This window comes from Diadema setosum, chromosome 8 (assembly GCF_964275005.1).
Source record: "Diadema setosum chromosome 8, eeDiaSeto1, whole genome shotgun sequence".
Classification (NCBI taxonomy): Eukaryota; Metazoa; Echinodermata; class Echinoidea; order Diadematoida; family Diadematidae; genus Diadema; species Diadema setosum.
In genome coordinates this window covers 11,457,910-11,474,252 of record NC_092692.1, presented here as the reverse complement: position 1 = coordinate 11,474,252, position 16,343 = coordinate 11,457,910, and the positions used below count along the sequence as shown (strand labels likewise).

The 16,343-nt window shown below is 38.2% G+C and overlaps 1 protein-coding gene across 1 annotated transcript in view; it reads right to left on the bottom strand.

The window, feature by feature from the left end:
- Positions 1–2,625: 2,625 nt before the first annotated feature.
- Positions 2,626–16,343, bottom strand: part of LOC140231817 (transmembrane protein 104-like) — a 77,813-nt gene continuing 64,095 nt past the window's right edge. The window contains exons 7-9 of the mRNA XM_072311970.1: positions 15,201–15,288; positions 4,585–4,678; positions 2,626–3,395 (exon numbers count right to left, since the gene is read on the bottom strand). Of these exons, the coding sequence (XP_072168071.1) occupies positions 2,626–3,395; positions 4,585–4,678; positions 15,201–15,288 (952 nt within the window). The remainder of the gene's footprint in view (positions 3,396–4,584; positions 4,679–15,200; positions 15,289–16,343) is intronic.

Sequence of the window (16,343 nt, the reverse complement as noted above, 5' to 3'; positions counted from 1 at the left end):
CATAATTGTGATGCCAATGAGCATGATTTTTGCAAGCCGCAGTCATACGAGTATCTCTGAGTGGTCGTTAGTACCGGTCATTAGTAGGTGGTCAATGGTAAAAATGAATGCCCGCTGGGCATGATGGGTAAAATCAAAGACTTGTCACATGATTCTTTGTCAGCCAATCATTTGACTAGGATCCATATAAACATGTTTAAACATATTGTATAATATACAATAATATTCACGTGAGAAGTCTTTAGTAGAGATGCAGTGCACTTCAGGGTATTAACAATGGTAACATGCACAACACTGTAAATACCCGAGTGTGAGATGCATCTCCACTAACGTCACAAACTTAATTAAACCTGAGCATTATTTGTTTTATAAAATAGTTTTATGAACTATTTTCCATTTTGGGTAAATACATGTACCAGTGAGCTACATGAAGAACTTACTCAATAGCCAAGATGTCTGAAGCAAATGTTCCAAACACACTGAACATAAACTTGTTGTTTACAGCAAGTAAGTGATAAAGTTGTTTACAGCAAGTAATGTAGGTAAGTGATTGAGGGCACAATTGTAACTGATGAGCGCACACCGATAAAGTATGCAATTGTGACAGCAGTGAGCACGATCACAGCATGCCACAGTCATGGGCATACCTCTGAGCAGACATTAGTTCCAGTCATTTAGTAGGTGGTCATGGTAAAAACTCATGCCTGCGGGGCATGTTAGGAAAAATGAAAGACTGTTTATGCGATTATTCCCAGCCAATCATTTGGCTAGGATCCTTATCACCATTATATTAGTCTAAATCATGCCTAAATCACTCAACCAAGAAATATGCATTCCTATTCAACAATATCCTAGCCTCTTTCAAAGGGCCTTACATTCACACTGATTCACTTCAACAAACAGAGCCAAAGTAGAGCTCTTCGAGGCAAGCGCCTCTTGAGATCTACAAATGGAATTAGTATTCACAAGCCAGTAAAAAACCTAAAAAGTGCAAACTACGACTTTTGAATAAATCAGCACAGAATAGTTGAAGTAGTTACTGCAATATATTTGATATAAACCCACAAGGCGTATATCAATCACAATCAACTTTTTCAGAAGAGGGGCATGCTACATTTGAGTACAGATTTACCAACAAAAGCAAGTCACTGCAAAAGCAGTATGAATGTGGCAGTTGAATGGACATTATAAGGTCTTGCACTGACAGTGAACTATTGAAAGTGAATAATAGTAATACAGAATAGGCAACACAAGATCTTTTTTCATGAGAGTAAAATTATCTTGCCTCTGGCAGATGAAACTTAGCATTAAAGTCTGTCTGTAGCAGGCAAAACTCAGAAAAATGTTTATTTATTTATTTTTTTTTTCTTTGCCCATCCCCAATGGTGACAAGTTCTTTGTTGTCCGTAAACCATTTTTAGTCTCACTCAGTTCATACAATTAATGTAGATGGACAGATTATTGATGTTAATGTTAGAGCATACATTGTCAATACATTACCAAGTATTTGCACTTTCAATGAGGTTACAAACTGGTAAGAGTTGGTTTGCACATGAAATACTAAAGACTGCTAAATGTAAGAGCTATCAAAGAGGTATTCTTGCTTGCCTTTATTAGCATGAACAGCTGTAGCAAAGCATGACTTTCGTGATGCCACCAAGCATTTTCTGCATTATGCTACCTATTAACCTAATGTTAGCAAGCTTCAGTACTGTTCACATTAAAAGCTTCAGTGCAGTTACAGTGTAACACCATGATTACACTGTATGTCTGTACGCGAACAAGACGTAGTCAAATGTCACATGGACATTACAAATGTCTGCATGCAAACATGAGTCTGCAGACCAACGCTGCCTGGAGACCAAGAACTCCATCAATTTCTTGGGACAAATCTGATCATTGTAATGAACAAATCATATCAGACATGTGGTTGAACTATGCCATTCATGATCTTTACTACTGCCAGTTTATATGATTTGTACATGAACAAAACATAATGGTGGAACCAACAACATTCTAAAACATTCAATTATTGATGGTTTTTGATGGCCATGATTTAGAATACAGTTTGTTACTGTGGTGTTGCTGATAACTGTTTTCTTGTTAAGTTGTGCCTGAAATGAATGGAAATTCAGTTCTAGAATCCTCTAAAGATAAAAAGAGCATTTTGTTTATTTTACCAGACTACCAGACAGCCTACCTACAATGTCAGCCTCCGCTTTCCTACATTACAGTGTATAATCATCCATATCATTGGGTCTCTGAGTTGAGAACAAGTGTTACATTTAACTCTTTGTCACTCTTATCTATGGTACATTCTATGCACTGCCAAATGCAAGACTTGTCAGACAAATACATTTGTAGTGGCAAGCCTACGGCCCTCACTAAGACAGACCCAAAATTATGTATGGACTATCTACACTGCACTGATAACATGTTGCTAAAGATGAAGTTTCTATGACTGTGGTAAGATTTTCATGTCCCTTGTCACCTTCTCTTTCCTCACATGACAGAGAAGGCAACTGGAAAACGCTCAGAGAAAGGGGAAGAAAAACTTGGGACAGAAAACAAAATTGGATGTTGGAAGGTCATGACAAGGGAATGTAACAACCCAAATATTTTTTTCTATTTCCCGGTCAGGATGTGGTCCACTGTTACAAAGATGATACAGATCACTGCCCAGGCCATGATCAACACTAGCCAGAGCTTACGGCGGAATGGAGACATGTGCTGGTGTTGCACCCATCTCTTGCCCATTGTCCGCTCTGTTTTCCTCCGGGCGTAGTACACGAGGAAGACGGGTATGAAGTACTGGATGCCAGCCCCAGCATAGGAGCCGGTGATGCCGACCAGCAGCGAGACGTTGGTGGTGGCGAAGGCGATCGCGAGTGGCGGCACCAGCACCAGGACGGGGAAGACGAGACGTCGGATCGTCCAGTGATAGGTGCGGCTCTGGCGCAGGCACAGCGCCATCAGGTTGTTGCGCAGCGTGATGCCGATGATGGGGAAGTTGGTGCTGAGCGTGAAGACGGGGAAGAGGGCGACAAAGTACTGGAGCGGGACCCACGGCAGCACCTGCCTGCCCTCGTAGCCGAAGAAGTTCAGCGTGTAGATATCCTGGATGCTCTGCTGCTTAAACGAGAACACTGCCGTGATGGAGAGGAGAAGGTAGAACGCCAAGATGAGGATGTAGTCACCGAGAAGGAAGGACTTCAGCCGCCTCTTGGGCTGGACGGGTGTTACCAGGGTGGGTAGGGAGTGGTGGCACATGAAGGCGTACACACAGATGCCGAAGAAGTTTGGGATGCTCTCAAAGGTGCCAACAATTACAGGCCTCCCCTCTGACTTACCAGAGCTGATGTAGATGAGCGCTGAGATGATCATCACACTAAATGCTGAGATAGAGTAGATTAAATGGGAGTTTGAGAAAGCAGAGAAAATGCAGGTGGTATTAGGCATATTTGTAGCGATTCCTCCTGGTAAACTTTTGTTGTTGTTGTTAATGAAACTAGATATGTTGACTGAGCATTAAAGGGATCGTTTAGTTTTGGTTGAGAACTAATTTCAGGTTTCTAAAATTTTTTGGAGAGATAATGAGAAACCTCTTATTAAATGTGAAAGAGCATGTAATTCTTTGAGGAATTCAATGTTTATTTGATGAAAATTGGTTTTGAAATAGCTGAGATATCCAAAAAAAGAGCGATTCTACTAAAGTGTGGGACCCACACTTTATTACGATCGCTTTGTTTTACTTTGTTTTTGGATGTTTCAGTCATTCCAAACCCGATTTTCATCAAATAAACTTTGAACTCCTCTTAAAATGGTATGCTCTGTACTATATCATAAGTGTTTTCTTGGTATCTCGCAAAAAGTTAAAAGCCAAATTCTCATCTCCACCAATACTGCATCATCCCTTTAAACATTGTAGTGCCAATGCTACTGTCTTCATGTGAAAAAGTGCTATCTATCATCATCTGTCCTCAGGGGGTAATTTCCCAGATATGGTGACAAAGCTATGATTATTTTTCCAGCAAATGGCCAGTAGCGGTGTTATTGTCCAAGTCTGGTAGGCATGACTACATGTATGAAGACAACACTATGAAAGAAAATAGAATTTACTCAAAAACCCCCTATGAAACAGAGCTACTCAATGACCAGGCAATGCAATGTAGTTTTCATTGTGTTGCGGCATTTGATGATTTATTGATCTGTTTAGGTGGTATTGTGTGTTTGAGTAAAATATGCGATCTTGGCATGCTGTTGACTGAGACAGGCTTGCGAACAGGACACATAAAAAGGTAATGTCACAATTGGCCAGAACACCAAGAGGTCAGAAATACAATGTACATGCTTCCAAAATTGATCTCCTTTTTAAAATTCAGGTTCTCTAGTTCACATAAACATGTTGACTACTAACTGGTAGATGAAAATCCCACAGCACATTGTACACCATTCAGTAGAAGAAAAAAGGACATGGGGGGGGGGGGTACACTATGTAAGAATTCGGAAGACTCAAAATCTAGCCTCAGTGTCTGCAGTATTTAGAGTGGAAATGAGGCTAGAAGAATGACTGACATTTCTTACCTAACCACCTTGTGAGGCTGGTAAAAATCTGCAGGTACTTTGTCTTTTGGACGTTGAAGAAGACAAAAATTCCCAGCAAGACTCCAAAAACTGTCTGTAAGCAAGAAAGAGAAGAGAGAGAGAGAGAGAGAGAGAGAGAGAGGGAAAGAGAGGGAGACAAAGTGGATACAAGACTGTGTGTTTGAAACTCTTTGCAGAATGTGCAAAACAGTCTCCATTTTCATTCTTTTTTTTTTTTATTGCCAGATGATGATGATGGTGATTATCAATATTATCATTATCATCATCATCATCATCATCATCATCATCATCATCATCATCATTATTATGATATCAGAAAAAAAGAACATACATCTCATAAACATTACAAACATAAGACAAAAACAAGAGTGAAAGGGTACATTGTACTGTACTTACTATGTAACACAAAATGATAGAGATAAAGATGGTGACAACATGTGGGTCACAGCACGCAAAAGCGGAGTGGTCAAGGTTGCTTGACATTCTGTGTGATATGTCTCCCTCAGAAAAAGCTATCACTGTGATGGTTTACAACATTTTTCTCTTGAGTCTCCCGTATGTTTTCAGGCCTGGCGATACAGTGCAATTAACTCCGCGAAAAGGGGCGTAAGCTTTTGAATTTTGTAAAGGTCATCAAAGCACTGTACCTCCAAATCCCTTGAAACTTCACATATGTATCTGATATGAATATATGTCATCCTTCATCTTAATTTTTTGGCAAAAATGCTGAGATATTTGTATTTTTCTGTTTAAGTTGATCATGTGTAAGGCTTAGGATAATTTCCTGACACAAGTCTGCTACTGCATGAATATACATTTGATTAAAGGCATAATATACCATTTGCAAATGAAACAAAAACCCAGCATTAGTGCTTTAAAGGTAGGGGATACCTTTTACAGACCTCCCAAAATGCAGCAAAACATTAGATATGAACCTCAGGGGACTTGTTTAGGCCACTGCTGAGAAATTTGGAAGTCAACAGTTATCTACAATTTGAATAATGCACAAAACTCAACTACTCAGTAGTTCTGTGTGTCAGTCACAATTGCAGTCTTCTGTATTTTTTTAAATCTATAAACACAAATCTAAAAGTATAAAAGCTGATGTAATAGCATAATAGAGTGTGTGGCAAGAATGTATATAGAAATGTTTGTAAGTTTTGATGAACTTTCTTCACAAAAAATACATGATGGACACACATGCAGTGCATCAAATGGGTCTGCAAAGGTAGCCTCTCGAGCAATGTACTGGAATTTACGGTGAGCCCCGAAAAAAATTCAATTCAAAATCTAACGGTCAATAAAAATGTACTAAATGTTACCTTCCACTTTCAATACTTTATGGGAGTTTCTAAAATGATACTCTCTTCAACATACCACTGTTTTTATACAACTCTTCATTTAAGGCATGCAAATGGGATTCCCTACCTTTAAAATAGTTCCAAAATGTAAGTTTGGGATAGAAACAACCACTGTAAAAATTTGAATCTGTATAATCAATGCTAAGTATTGTTAAGTACACAGAATATGAACAATAATGTTCAACAAATGCTGGCAGACTAAACCATCTACAGTTATGGTTTCATGAGGAAAATACTGATATCTCCTTATATTTTAGGCTTTCTTGCAAAATGTTTATATGGTTAGATGCTTTGTGATACCACAGACCTACACAAATGCATCAAAAGTGATGTCTTGAACATTAAAAAAAAAAAAAAAAATCACTGTTCCCAAAAGTGAACAGAACCTTTAACATATTGTTAGTCTGTATACCCCAGACTCACCTCCTACAAAGCTTTGTGTTTGTGCAATTAGTAGTTATGTTAAAATCAGAGCAGATAGACAACCAAATTTACAGGGCTGCCAACATTGGAAACTAGTTTGGAGTGAAACTCCCATAGGCCAATGCTATAATTTAGGAGTCAAAATGAGTGAGATCAATAGAAATGCATGCAAATGAAACAAGGAGAAGTAGAAATTATGCGGTGCGTAATATATGTCCCCGCCGGAAGTAGCATTTTGTCGCAAATGTACAATACAGGTCAAAAATCAAGGTCAAAGGTCAAAGAAGTCAAAGGTCAAAATTCTGTGTAGAAGTTCTGAAGCCCTCACCTAGTGCCATCACATAGAGCAAACGGAATTGAAATCGGGTTAGAAATGGCGAAGGAGTAGCATTTTGTAGCAAAATGTACAATACAGGTAAAAAATCAAGGTCAAAGGTTAAAGAAGTCAAAGGTCAAAATTCTGTGTAGAAGTTTTAAAGCCCTCACCTAGTGCCATCACTTAAAGCAAACGGAATCGAAATCGGGTTAGAAATGGCGAAGGAGTAGCATTTTGTAGCAAAATGTACAATACAGGTCAAAAATCAAAGGTCAAAGAAGTCAAAGGTCAAAATTCTGTGTAGCAGTTTTGAAGCCCTCACCTAGTGCCATCACATAAAGCAAACGGAATTGAAATCGGGTTAGAAATGGCGAAGGAGTAGCATTTTGTAGCAAAACGTACAATACAGATCAAAAATCAAGGTCAAAGGTCAAAATTCTGTGTAGAAGTTTTGAAGCCCTCACCTAGTGCCATCACATAAAGCAAATGGAATCGAAATCGGGTTAGAAATGGCGAAGAAGTAGCATTTTGTAGCGAAATGTACAATATAGGTCAAAGGTCACAACTGAAATTCTGTGTAGAAGTTTCAAAGCTCCCATGTAGTGCTATCATATAAAGCAAACAGAATCAAAATCGGCTCATAAATGACAGAGAAGTAGTAAATTGAACATTTTGATCACACACGGACGCACACACGGACGGACAGACAGACGGACAGACGGACACACGGACACACACACACGTACGGAGCCCGTTTCATAGTCCCCTGCTCGAACTCGTTCGGCGGGGACAATAAAGTTTTAGAGTGAGAAAGGACCAAAATGAGTGAGAGTTGGCAGCCCTGAATTTAAGAGAAAATACTGGACATGTACAACTAGATCATCTTCCTACGCATGTAACTCAACTGGTCAGTGCAATCTTAACCAATCTGCGGTGTCAGGTTTGGCGCATGGCGACAGGGTTTGGTCTCGGTCTACAAGGTGGTGAGTGGGTGAGAAACGAACCCTGCACTGTGCATCAACTGTTACATGCAGCACGAAAACCGATACATAGGACTGCGTAACGCACACGCTATGGATTTTACGTGGGTCACAAATGACAGTAATCTTGATTTGTTTTTTCTGACATAACTGTGCGACAAATATTACAGAAAAGATATTTGGAACACAGTACGGACATACTATCACAAGTCATACTAAAGTGTCATTTTTGGGCAATGAATAAAAAAGTGAGGAAATAACACTTTTTTAAAGACTAAATTATCTTTGTTGGAAGCTGAGTTTCGACGTTAATTTCACAGGTTTATCCTCAATCAAACTCAAAATAACTAACATTGCAAGTTAGAGAATAGTTTTCTCCTTCTATTTGCTGTATAGATTTTATCATTTGATGGCTTCTGATCTGAGGCGAGATATTGCGTAAACACATTGTTTACTTTATGCAAATCAGGCACCCAGGTCAAATTTTTTAGCGAGTTAATTGCACTGCATCGCTGAACCTGTTTTGACACCAAATTTGCGACACCTGGGTGCGCGGTTCCAAAGGTACGCATAAACATGTACAGTGTACATGCATATCGGACAAAAAATTGCTCAAAAACATGAATTCATGTATAAGTGCAAATTGTGCTTTCAGTCGAATTTCATATTTTTTTTTTTTTTTGCTTTTATTGATGAAAATCAATAATCAACATATTTTCATGCTTGGAACAGTATCGCCGATCAATTTCGTTAGATAACAATTGAACAAAAGTTGAAAAGCAAAGGAATACATTGAGTAATTGGAAAAAAAATAATTGCACACATTTTCTTAGCATTTGCTATTAAAAGACTCAGGAAAGAATATTTACACCAAAATTATGCCTTTTCAGAGCTTTTTCTATAATAATCAATGGCAAATAGTCTGATTTTACACATACATTATGCATAAATTAACGTTCATGTAAACTAGAAAAACAAGGAAAAGTAGAAATTACGCGGTGCGCAATATATGTCCCCGCCGGAAGTACATGTAGCATTTTGTAGCAAAATGTACAATACAGGTCAAAAATCAAGGTCAAAGGTCAAAAAAGTCAAAGGTCAAAATTCTGTGTAGAAGTTTTGAAGCCCTCACCTAGTGCCATCATATAAAGCAAACGGAATCAAAATTGGGTTAGAAATGGTGAAGGAGTAGCATTTTGTAGCGAAATGTACAATATAGGTCAAAGGTCACAACTGAAATTCTGTGTAGAAGTTTCAAAGCTCCCATGTAGTGCTATCATATAAAGCAAACAGAATCAAAATCGGCTCATAAATGACAGAGAAGTAGTAAATTGAACATTTTGATCACACACGGACGCACACACGGACGGACAGACAGACGGACAGACGGACACACGGACACACACACACGTACGGAGCCCGTTTCATAGTCCCCTGCTCGAACTCGTTCGGCGGGGACAATAAAGTTTTAGAGTGAGAAAGGACCAAAATGAGTGAGAGTTGGCAGCCCTGAATTTAAGAGAAAATACTGGACATGTACAACTAGATCATCTTCCTACGCATGTAACTCAACTGGTCAGTGCAATCTTAACCAATCTGCGGTGTCAGGTTTGGCGCATGGCGACAGGGTTTGGTCTCGGTCTACAAGGTGGTGAGTGGGTGAGAAACGAACCCTGCACTGTGCATCAACTGTTACATGCAGCACGAAAACCGATACATAGGACTGCGTAACGCACACGCTATGGATTTTACGTGGGTCACAAATGACAGTAATCTTGATTTGTTTTTTCTGACATAACTGTGCGACAAATATTACAGAAAAGATATTTGGAACACAGTACGGACATACTATCACAAGTCATACTAAAGTGTCATTTTTGGGCAATGAATAAAAAAGTGAGGAAATAACACTTTTTTAAAGACTAAATTATCTTTGTTGGAAGCTGAGTTTCGACGTTAATTTCACAGGTTTATCCTCAATCAAACTCAAAATAACTAACATTGCAAGTTAGAGAATAGTTTTCTCCTTCTATTTGCTGTATAGATTTTATCATTTGATGGCTTCTGATCTGAGGCGAGATATTGCGTAAACACATTGTTTACTTTATGCAAATCAGGCACCCAGGTCAAATTTTTTAGCGAGTTAATTGCACTGCATCGCTGAACCTGTTTTGACACCAAATTTGCGACACCTGGGTGCGCGGTTCCAAAGGTACGCATAAACATGTACAGTGTACATGCATATCGGACAAAAAATTGCTCAAAAACATGAATTCATGTATAAGTGCAAATTGTGCTTTCAGTCGAATTTCATATTTTTTTTTTTTTTTGCTTTTATTGATGAAAATCAATAATCAACATATTTTCATGCTTGGAACAGTATCGCCGATCAATTTCGTTAGATAACAATTGAACAAAAGTTGAAAAGCAAAGGAATACATTGAGTAATTGGAAAAAAAATAATTGCACACATTTTCTTAGCATTTGCTATTAAAAGACTCAGGAAAGAATATTTACACCAAAATTATGCCTTTTCAGAGCTTTTTCTATAATAATCAATGGCAAATAGTCTGATTTTACACATACATTATGCATAAATTAACGTTCATGTAAACTAGAAAAACAAGGAAAAGTAGAAATTACGCGGTGCGCAATATATGTCCCCGCCGGAAGTACATGTAGCATTTTGTAGCAAAATGTACAATACAGGTCAAAAATCAAGGTCAAAGGTCAAAAAAGGTCAAAGGTCAAAATTCTGTGTAGAAGTTTTGAAGCCCTCACCTAGTGCCATCATATAAAGCAAACGGAATCAAAATTGGGTTAGAAATGGTGAAGGAGTAGCATTTTATAGCCATTGTACAATAAAGGTAAAAAATCAAGGTCAAAGGTCAAAGAAGTCAAAGGTCAAAATTCCGTGTAGAAGTTTTGAAGCCCTCACCTAGTGCCATCACATAAAGCAAACAGAATCGAAATCGGGTTAGAAATGGCGAAGGAGTAGCATTTTGTAGCAAAATGTACAATATAGGTCAAAAATCAAGGTCAAAGGTCAAAGAAGTCGAAGGTCAAAATTCTGTGTAGAAGTTTTGAAGCCCTCACCTAGTGCCATCACATAAAGCAAACAGAATCGAAATCGGGTTAGAAATGGCGAAGGAGTAGCATTTTGTAGCCAATGTACAATATAGGTCAAAAATCAAGGTCAAAGGTCAAAATTCTGTGTAGAAGTTTTGAAGCCCTCAACTAGTGCCATCACATAAAGCAAACGGAATCGAAATCGGGTTAGAAATGGCGAAGGAGTAGCATTTTGTAGCAAAATGTACAATATAGGTCAAAGGTCAAGGTCAATGGTCACAACTGAAATTCTGTGTAGAAGTTTCAAAGCTCCCATGTAGTGCTATCATATAAAGCAAACAGAATCAAAATTGGCTCAGAAATGACAGAGAAGTAGCAAATTGAAGATTTTGATCACACACGGACGCACAGACAGACAGACAGACAGACGGACGGACACACGGACACACACATGTACGGAGCTTGTTTCATAGTCCCCTGCTCAAACTCGTTCGGCGGGGAAAATAATAACTCGTTGAAAACAACCTTGCAGTTTTGCGGATTTAGTCACGTAGGCAATGTGTGTGCCTATTTTCATTGTGATTGTGCGGTAAACAGCCAAGATCTGGAGGGGGGCATGGGAAGCCCTCTCCACTCTATCATCTACCTAAATAACCCCACCTACTAGGCTACAGATTCTGTGAACTCTTGAACTCATCAATGGTAAAGTCAGCTGAAATTCATGCAAGAACAACAATATCCATTCATTCAGCTTTTTCTTCTCCCATTCCCTTCTGCTTCCCCACAAAATTGCTGGCATGCTTTAAACTGACAAGAGCTGTCAATGTGATAGAATGAACTTGTACCCTAAAGATGAACTTGCTAGCGCAATGAATGCTTTTCTTTTCTCCCCCGGACAGGTCTGTCTTCCCTATTTCCTTCTGCTCTCCACAGATTAGTTGATGATACAATGAGTGCCTTCTACCCCGAGGCTAGCACATCCATGTTTGTTTGTTTGTTTGTTTTTTCTCCCTCAAGACAGGTCTGCATTTATGACCTTTTACAGGTATGCCTACCAACTGAGAAAGGGCATTGTAAGTATCATCTCTGTTGTATGTGTTCACTAGTAAAGTTATAATACAATTGTAGTTACGCCATCTAGTGTCTGAAAATAACACATGTTTTGAATTGAATTGAATTGAATTGAATTGAATTGAATTGAATTGAACAGGTTTTATTAAAAATCATGTCTGGCAGCCAAGGGCTGAATTGCACATGTTTTACAATCATAGTTATAAAAATAGACAGATTATTTTGGTGCTCTGTACAAACAATGATATAACGACATGATACATAAAAAAAGAACAAATATTACAGTAGTCACATGTGGTAAATCACAAGAAGTGATCAATATATGAGGGTACCAGCCCAATCAATTCTGAAATTGCTTTTACAAAAAACGAAAAAAATAAAAAAGAGATAAAAAAATATCCTGTCAACATGGCAACACTGCTCAACACCGAATAAAAAAAAAAAAAAATCATTACTATTACAACTGATAATGAAATCAGTGAGGGTACCAGCCCATCATTACTCAGATTACTTTTTCAAAAAGAAAAGAAAAACGAAAAAAAGAAGAAATGAGGAAAAGGGAAAAAAAGTTGACTGTCAACATATCATTACACATCTAGTCATTAAAAAAATGCCATTACTATTTCATCTACATATATTGATTTTGATAAAAAAAAAAAAAATTACACCTTCACATCACATTAGTCACGTGTGCCAAAGTTCAATAAAATAAACAATATTTCTTTCTTTTCTTTTAAACAATTATTATCATCATAACAGCTCATCCTTCAACATAAATAAAACATATCTTTTAGGCCTACATATCAAAAAACTATATCCATCAGAAAAAAAAAACTATATCTCAAGTCCAAATCTGAAATGAAAAAAAATAAAAAAGAAGGATCAACTCAATCCAGACTCATTGTTTTTCTTTATAAAAAAATGCGGTTACCATAACAAAACAATATTCGAAATTAAAAAAGGAAAAACGAAATCTACCCGTCTAGGCTATAACAATCATAAAAATTATGACTCAAAAAATCAGTTAAATCCTCACTATTGTTTCATATATACCAAATATCCGGTCATTTACTCAAATCCGCAATATATTTTTCTGTCACAAATAATACCATATCAAAAGACAACACAGGCAAATAGACTGATAAACAAACAGGCGGAAAACATTATACTTGAAATGCTACATATACAAATGCATAAAAATTTCTAATCTTTATTATTCAGTAGATTAATGAAATATGGAATTGCACTGTCCTGAAACCATTTTGTTTTACATTTGCATTGCTGGTACCTTGTGTTCGAACGCAATGTGTATTGATGCCCTTGGTGTTTAGCAGGTAGCCAGTGAGATACGAGCGGGTTTTTAACCATCCGACAAGCAAATTCTAGACTCAGCTGTCTTCTCCTTTCGGCTAAAGTGCCCAACTTGCAGGTTTCAAGAGCTGTAATGTACGATGTGTAGTTTTTGCCTAATATTATTCTGCAGGCTCTTTTCTGAATCATTTCCAACTGACTTTCAAGTTTCTTTGTGAGGGAGCCACTGAACACTGGGCAGCCATACTCAAGAACAGGACGTATGTATTCTGAGTATACAGTAATTAAATCAGCTGTGGGGAGGTTAAAACGTTTGAGGGAGCGAATAGTGTATAGATGTTTGATGTATGTGAGATTCGGACACTCCGGTATGTACGCGAGGGAAGGAATAAACAAGCATGAACCGGTAGACAACTGGTGTAGACAACTAGTTTCATTTAAGTGTGTTCTTTGTTCCATAGTTGATGGGCATGAAACAACAACCTCCAGTTCAAATTGTCATAAGAGTTTGGGATTAGTGCCCCCTAACGATGAATTTGCTTTGTACCAACTGAATACATCTGACTGTGTGAATGAACCCCTGGGGGGCATTTCATGAAGCATTTTGTCCGACAAAGTTGTCGGACCCAAACGCTTCATGAAACGCTTCATGAAATGCCCCCCATGAGTACATCTTTTGCATATTAACAAGAGACCAGGAACGAGGTCTCACGCTAACCTGTGCATGGCAAGTTCAACTTCAACATTTTGTGGGCTATTACCTATGAGGCAAGATCAAAACATGAAGTCTGGCCCTGAATTTAGTCCCGGCCCCAAGTGCCAGATACAAAATTGAATTTATACTCACTATACTCGGTGCATTTCTATTTTTTTTTTTTTTTTTTAAATAGAAGATTCTTCGAAGATTTTCTGCTTCTGGGATTCTGGGGTCCCTTTGGGGTCCCAGGGATAATGCCTGCAGAGTTTGATGACAAATCTGATTTTTTCTTTATTTTGAAGAAAAATATAAATTTGTAAAAACTGATCCCATTTTGGTTACCTTGGTGCCTCCCAAAGAACTATTCACTTGGGGGCTGTGCCCTTCAGTGAATGATATCATTTGAAGTCACCTCTGCCCATATTAACCAGAAACTCTAATTAGGAAGAGTGAATATTTGTGTACTATCACACCTAGCAACAATACCTGCTGAGTTAAGTGAAAATTTGATCACACGTTTTCAAGATGAGGATGGAAATGCAATAATTGGACCCTAATGTGAACCCTAAAAGGGCCTCCCGGTGGGAACCCGAAGATCTGCAATGAACCATCTTGAAACTACAATGACCGATCTACTTACTCATAATATTGACTTAGCTCTATCACTTCTGGTTCTACTACTCTAGAGAACATTTTTAAAGATTCCGCTTTTTTTTTTTTTTTTTTTTGGGGGGGGGGGTGGATATGGGGTCCCCTGCTACCCATTTGAACAAATTGAGATCCTACATGATGTATCACTTAAGGGTTGCTACCTGCCAAGTATGGCCCAAAGCCATCAAGAAGTTTTTGAGAAGAAGCTGAAAATTTATAAAAAAACGCGCAAAACATAGTGGACACTGCGTGATAAATTATCGCAACAGCTCACTTGAGCCTTACGGTCAGGTAAGCTAAAAAGTGAAATTCAAGCATTTTTTATCTGTTGAACTTTGACCTTTGACTCCTTGGCCAACAACATTTCCAGGGGAATCTTTATCTTGGAATACATGCATTTCATAAAAATACCATAGAGATATGGGGAAAATATTATAATTACAGAATTTGACCTCGACCTATGACCTATGATCTTGAGTGCACGCACCAACAAGTTAACAGTTCACTTCTTCCACTCAAAAATATATATCTGCTAAGTTTCATTAGGTTACCTCAAGCTGTTCTTGAGTTACGTTGTCCATAAAATCAATTATGGACAGAAAGACTGACCGAAATATGGACGGAAGGATAGACAAATAGAAAAAAAAATCCCCCAAAAGATAATGCCTGCAGCGACACTTCGTGGTGGAGGCATGAAAACCTGGCAGTTATCTTACCAGATATATCCTGTAAGCGTTCATTCGTGAGATGGACACGCCACTCCAGCATTCGTCGTTGTCACTCAGATTTCCTGCAGAGGATGTGCTGAAAGAGAGCAAGTTATATTAAATGTGAGGAGACAAGATTTAAAGATGCTAGTTCTCACAAGGGCTCAAAATTCATCTTCCACCATATGAAATTTGCTTGCGATACATCGCAAGGCTACGGTACCAAGACGCTTGTCTGGCAGACCGTAGAGACGTGATTTGCCGGGATAATGAGCTGTTGTGAATTTATTTTGAGATCAAACGTGTGAAATAATAAAAGTTGGGTGCTGACTTTTTTGTTTAAGCAGAGCCCTTCAAATTCAGTTAGGGTGTGTGTACAACAATATCAGTACATGTATTAAAGTAATGAGCAAATTGTGCCCTAGCAGTAGTATTGCATTGCATGCACCCAGGAACTAACAAGCTGCATGTACAACTACTGTATATTAAAGTGGATATTTTTGCGCGACTAATTTTTCACGCTTGGTCGGGTAAGAAGAGTTTTGCGTGTGTTTAATTCTGCAGAATCAAGACATCATGCACAGGAACATATGGCAAGCAAAAATATTCGTGTGCTTTTATTTTCGCGCTAGTTTGTTGATGCGCGAAATGCGTGAAAATTTCAACACCGCGAAAATTTCCACTTTTACAGTAACACTCTTGGGCATAATGGATACTGCTGGCTGTGGCCTGATATATCGCACTGGTACTCAATGTAATCAAATATCTAATATCACGTAGCAACCATAATCAGGTATGCTCTGAGACTACAATACTTCGGGTTAACTTTTTGGGAAATATTTTGCATTTTTGTTGTCACTCAGCTGAAATTGTGTTATTGCAGATTTATTTCACACATTTCTATTAAAAGCCTATGTCTCCATTTTAGAGTAAAAATTAAACAGTGTTTGCAGGCAAATATTATTGAGAACTACTGTATGTTTTGACTTATAAGTGTCATCTAAATAAATCTCACTGAACTCCTCCTAGACATCATGACTTGGCACATTGATTCATTGCAGTGGTAGCACAGAAAACTTGAAAAACAAAAACAAACAATGCCTGGGATTTGGCGGAGCCAGCCTGGGTGTCAATTCCAAAGGAGCTAATTGT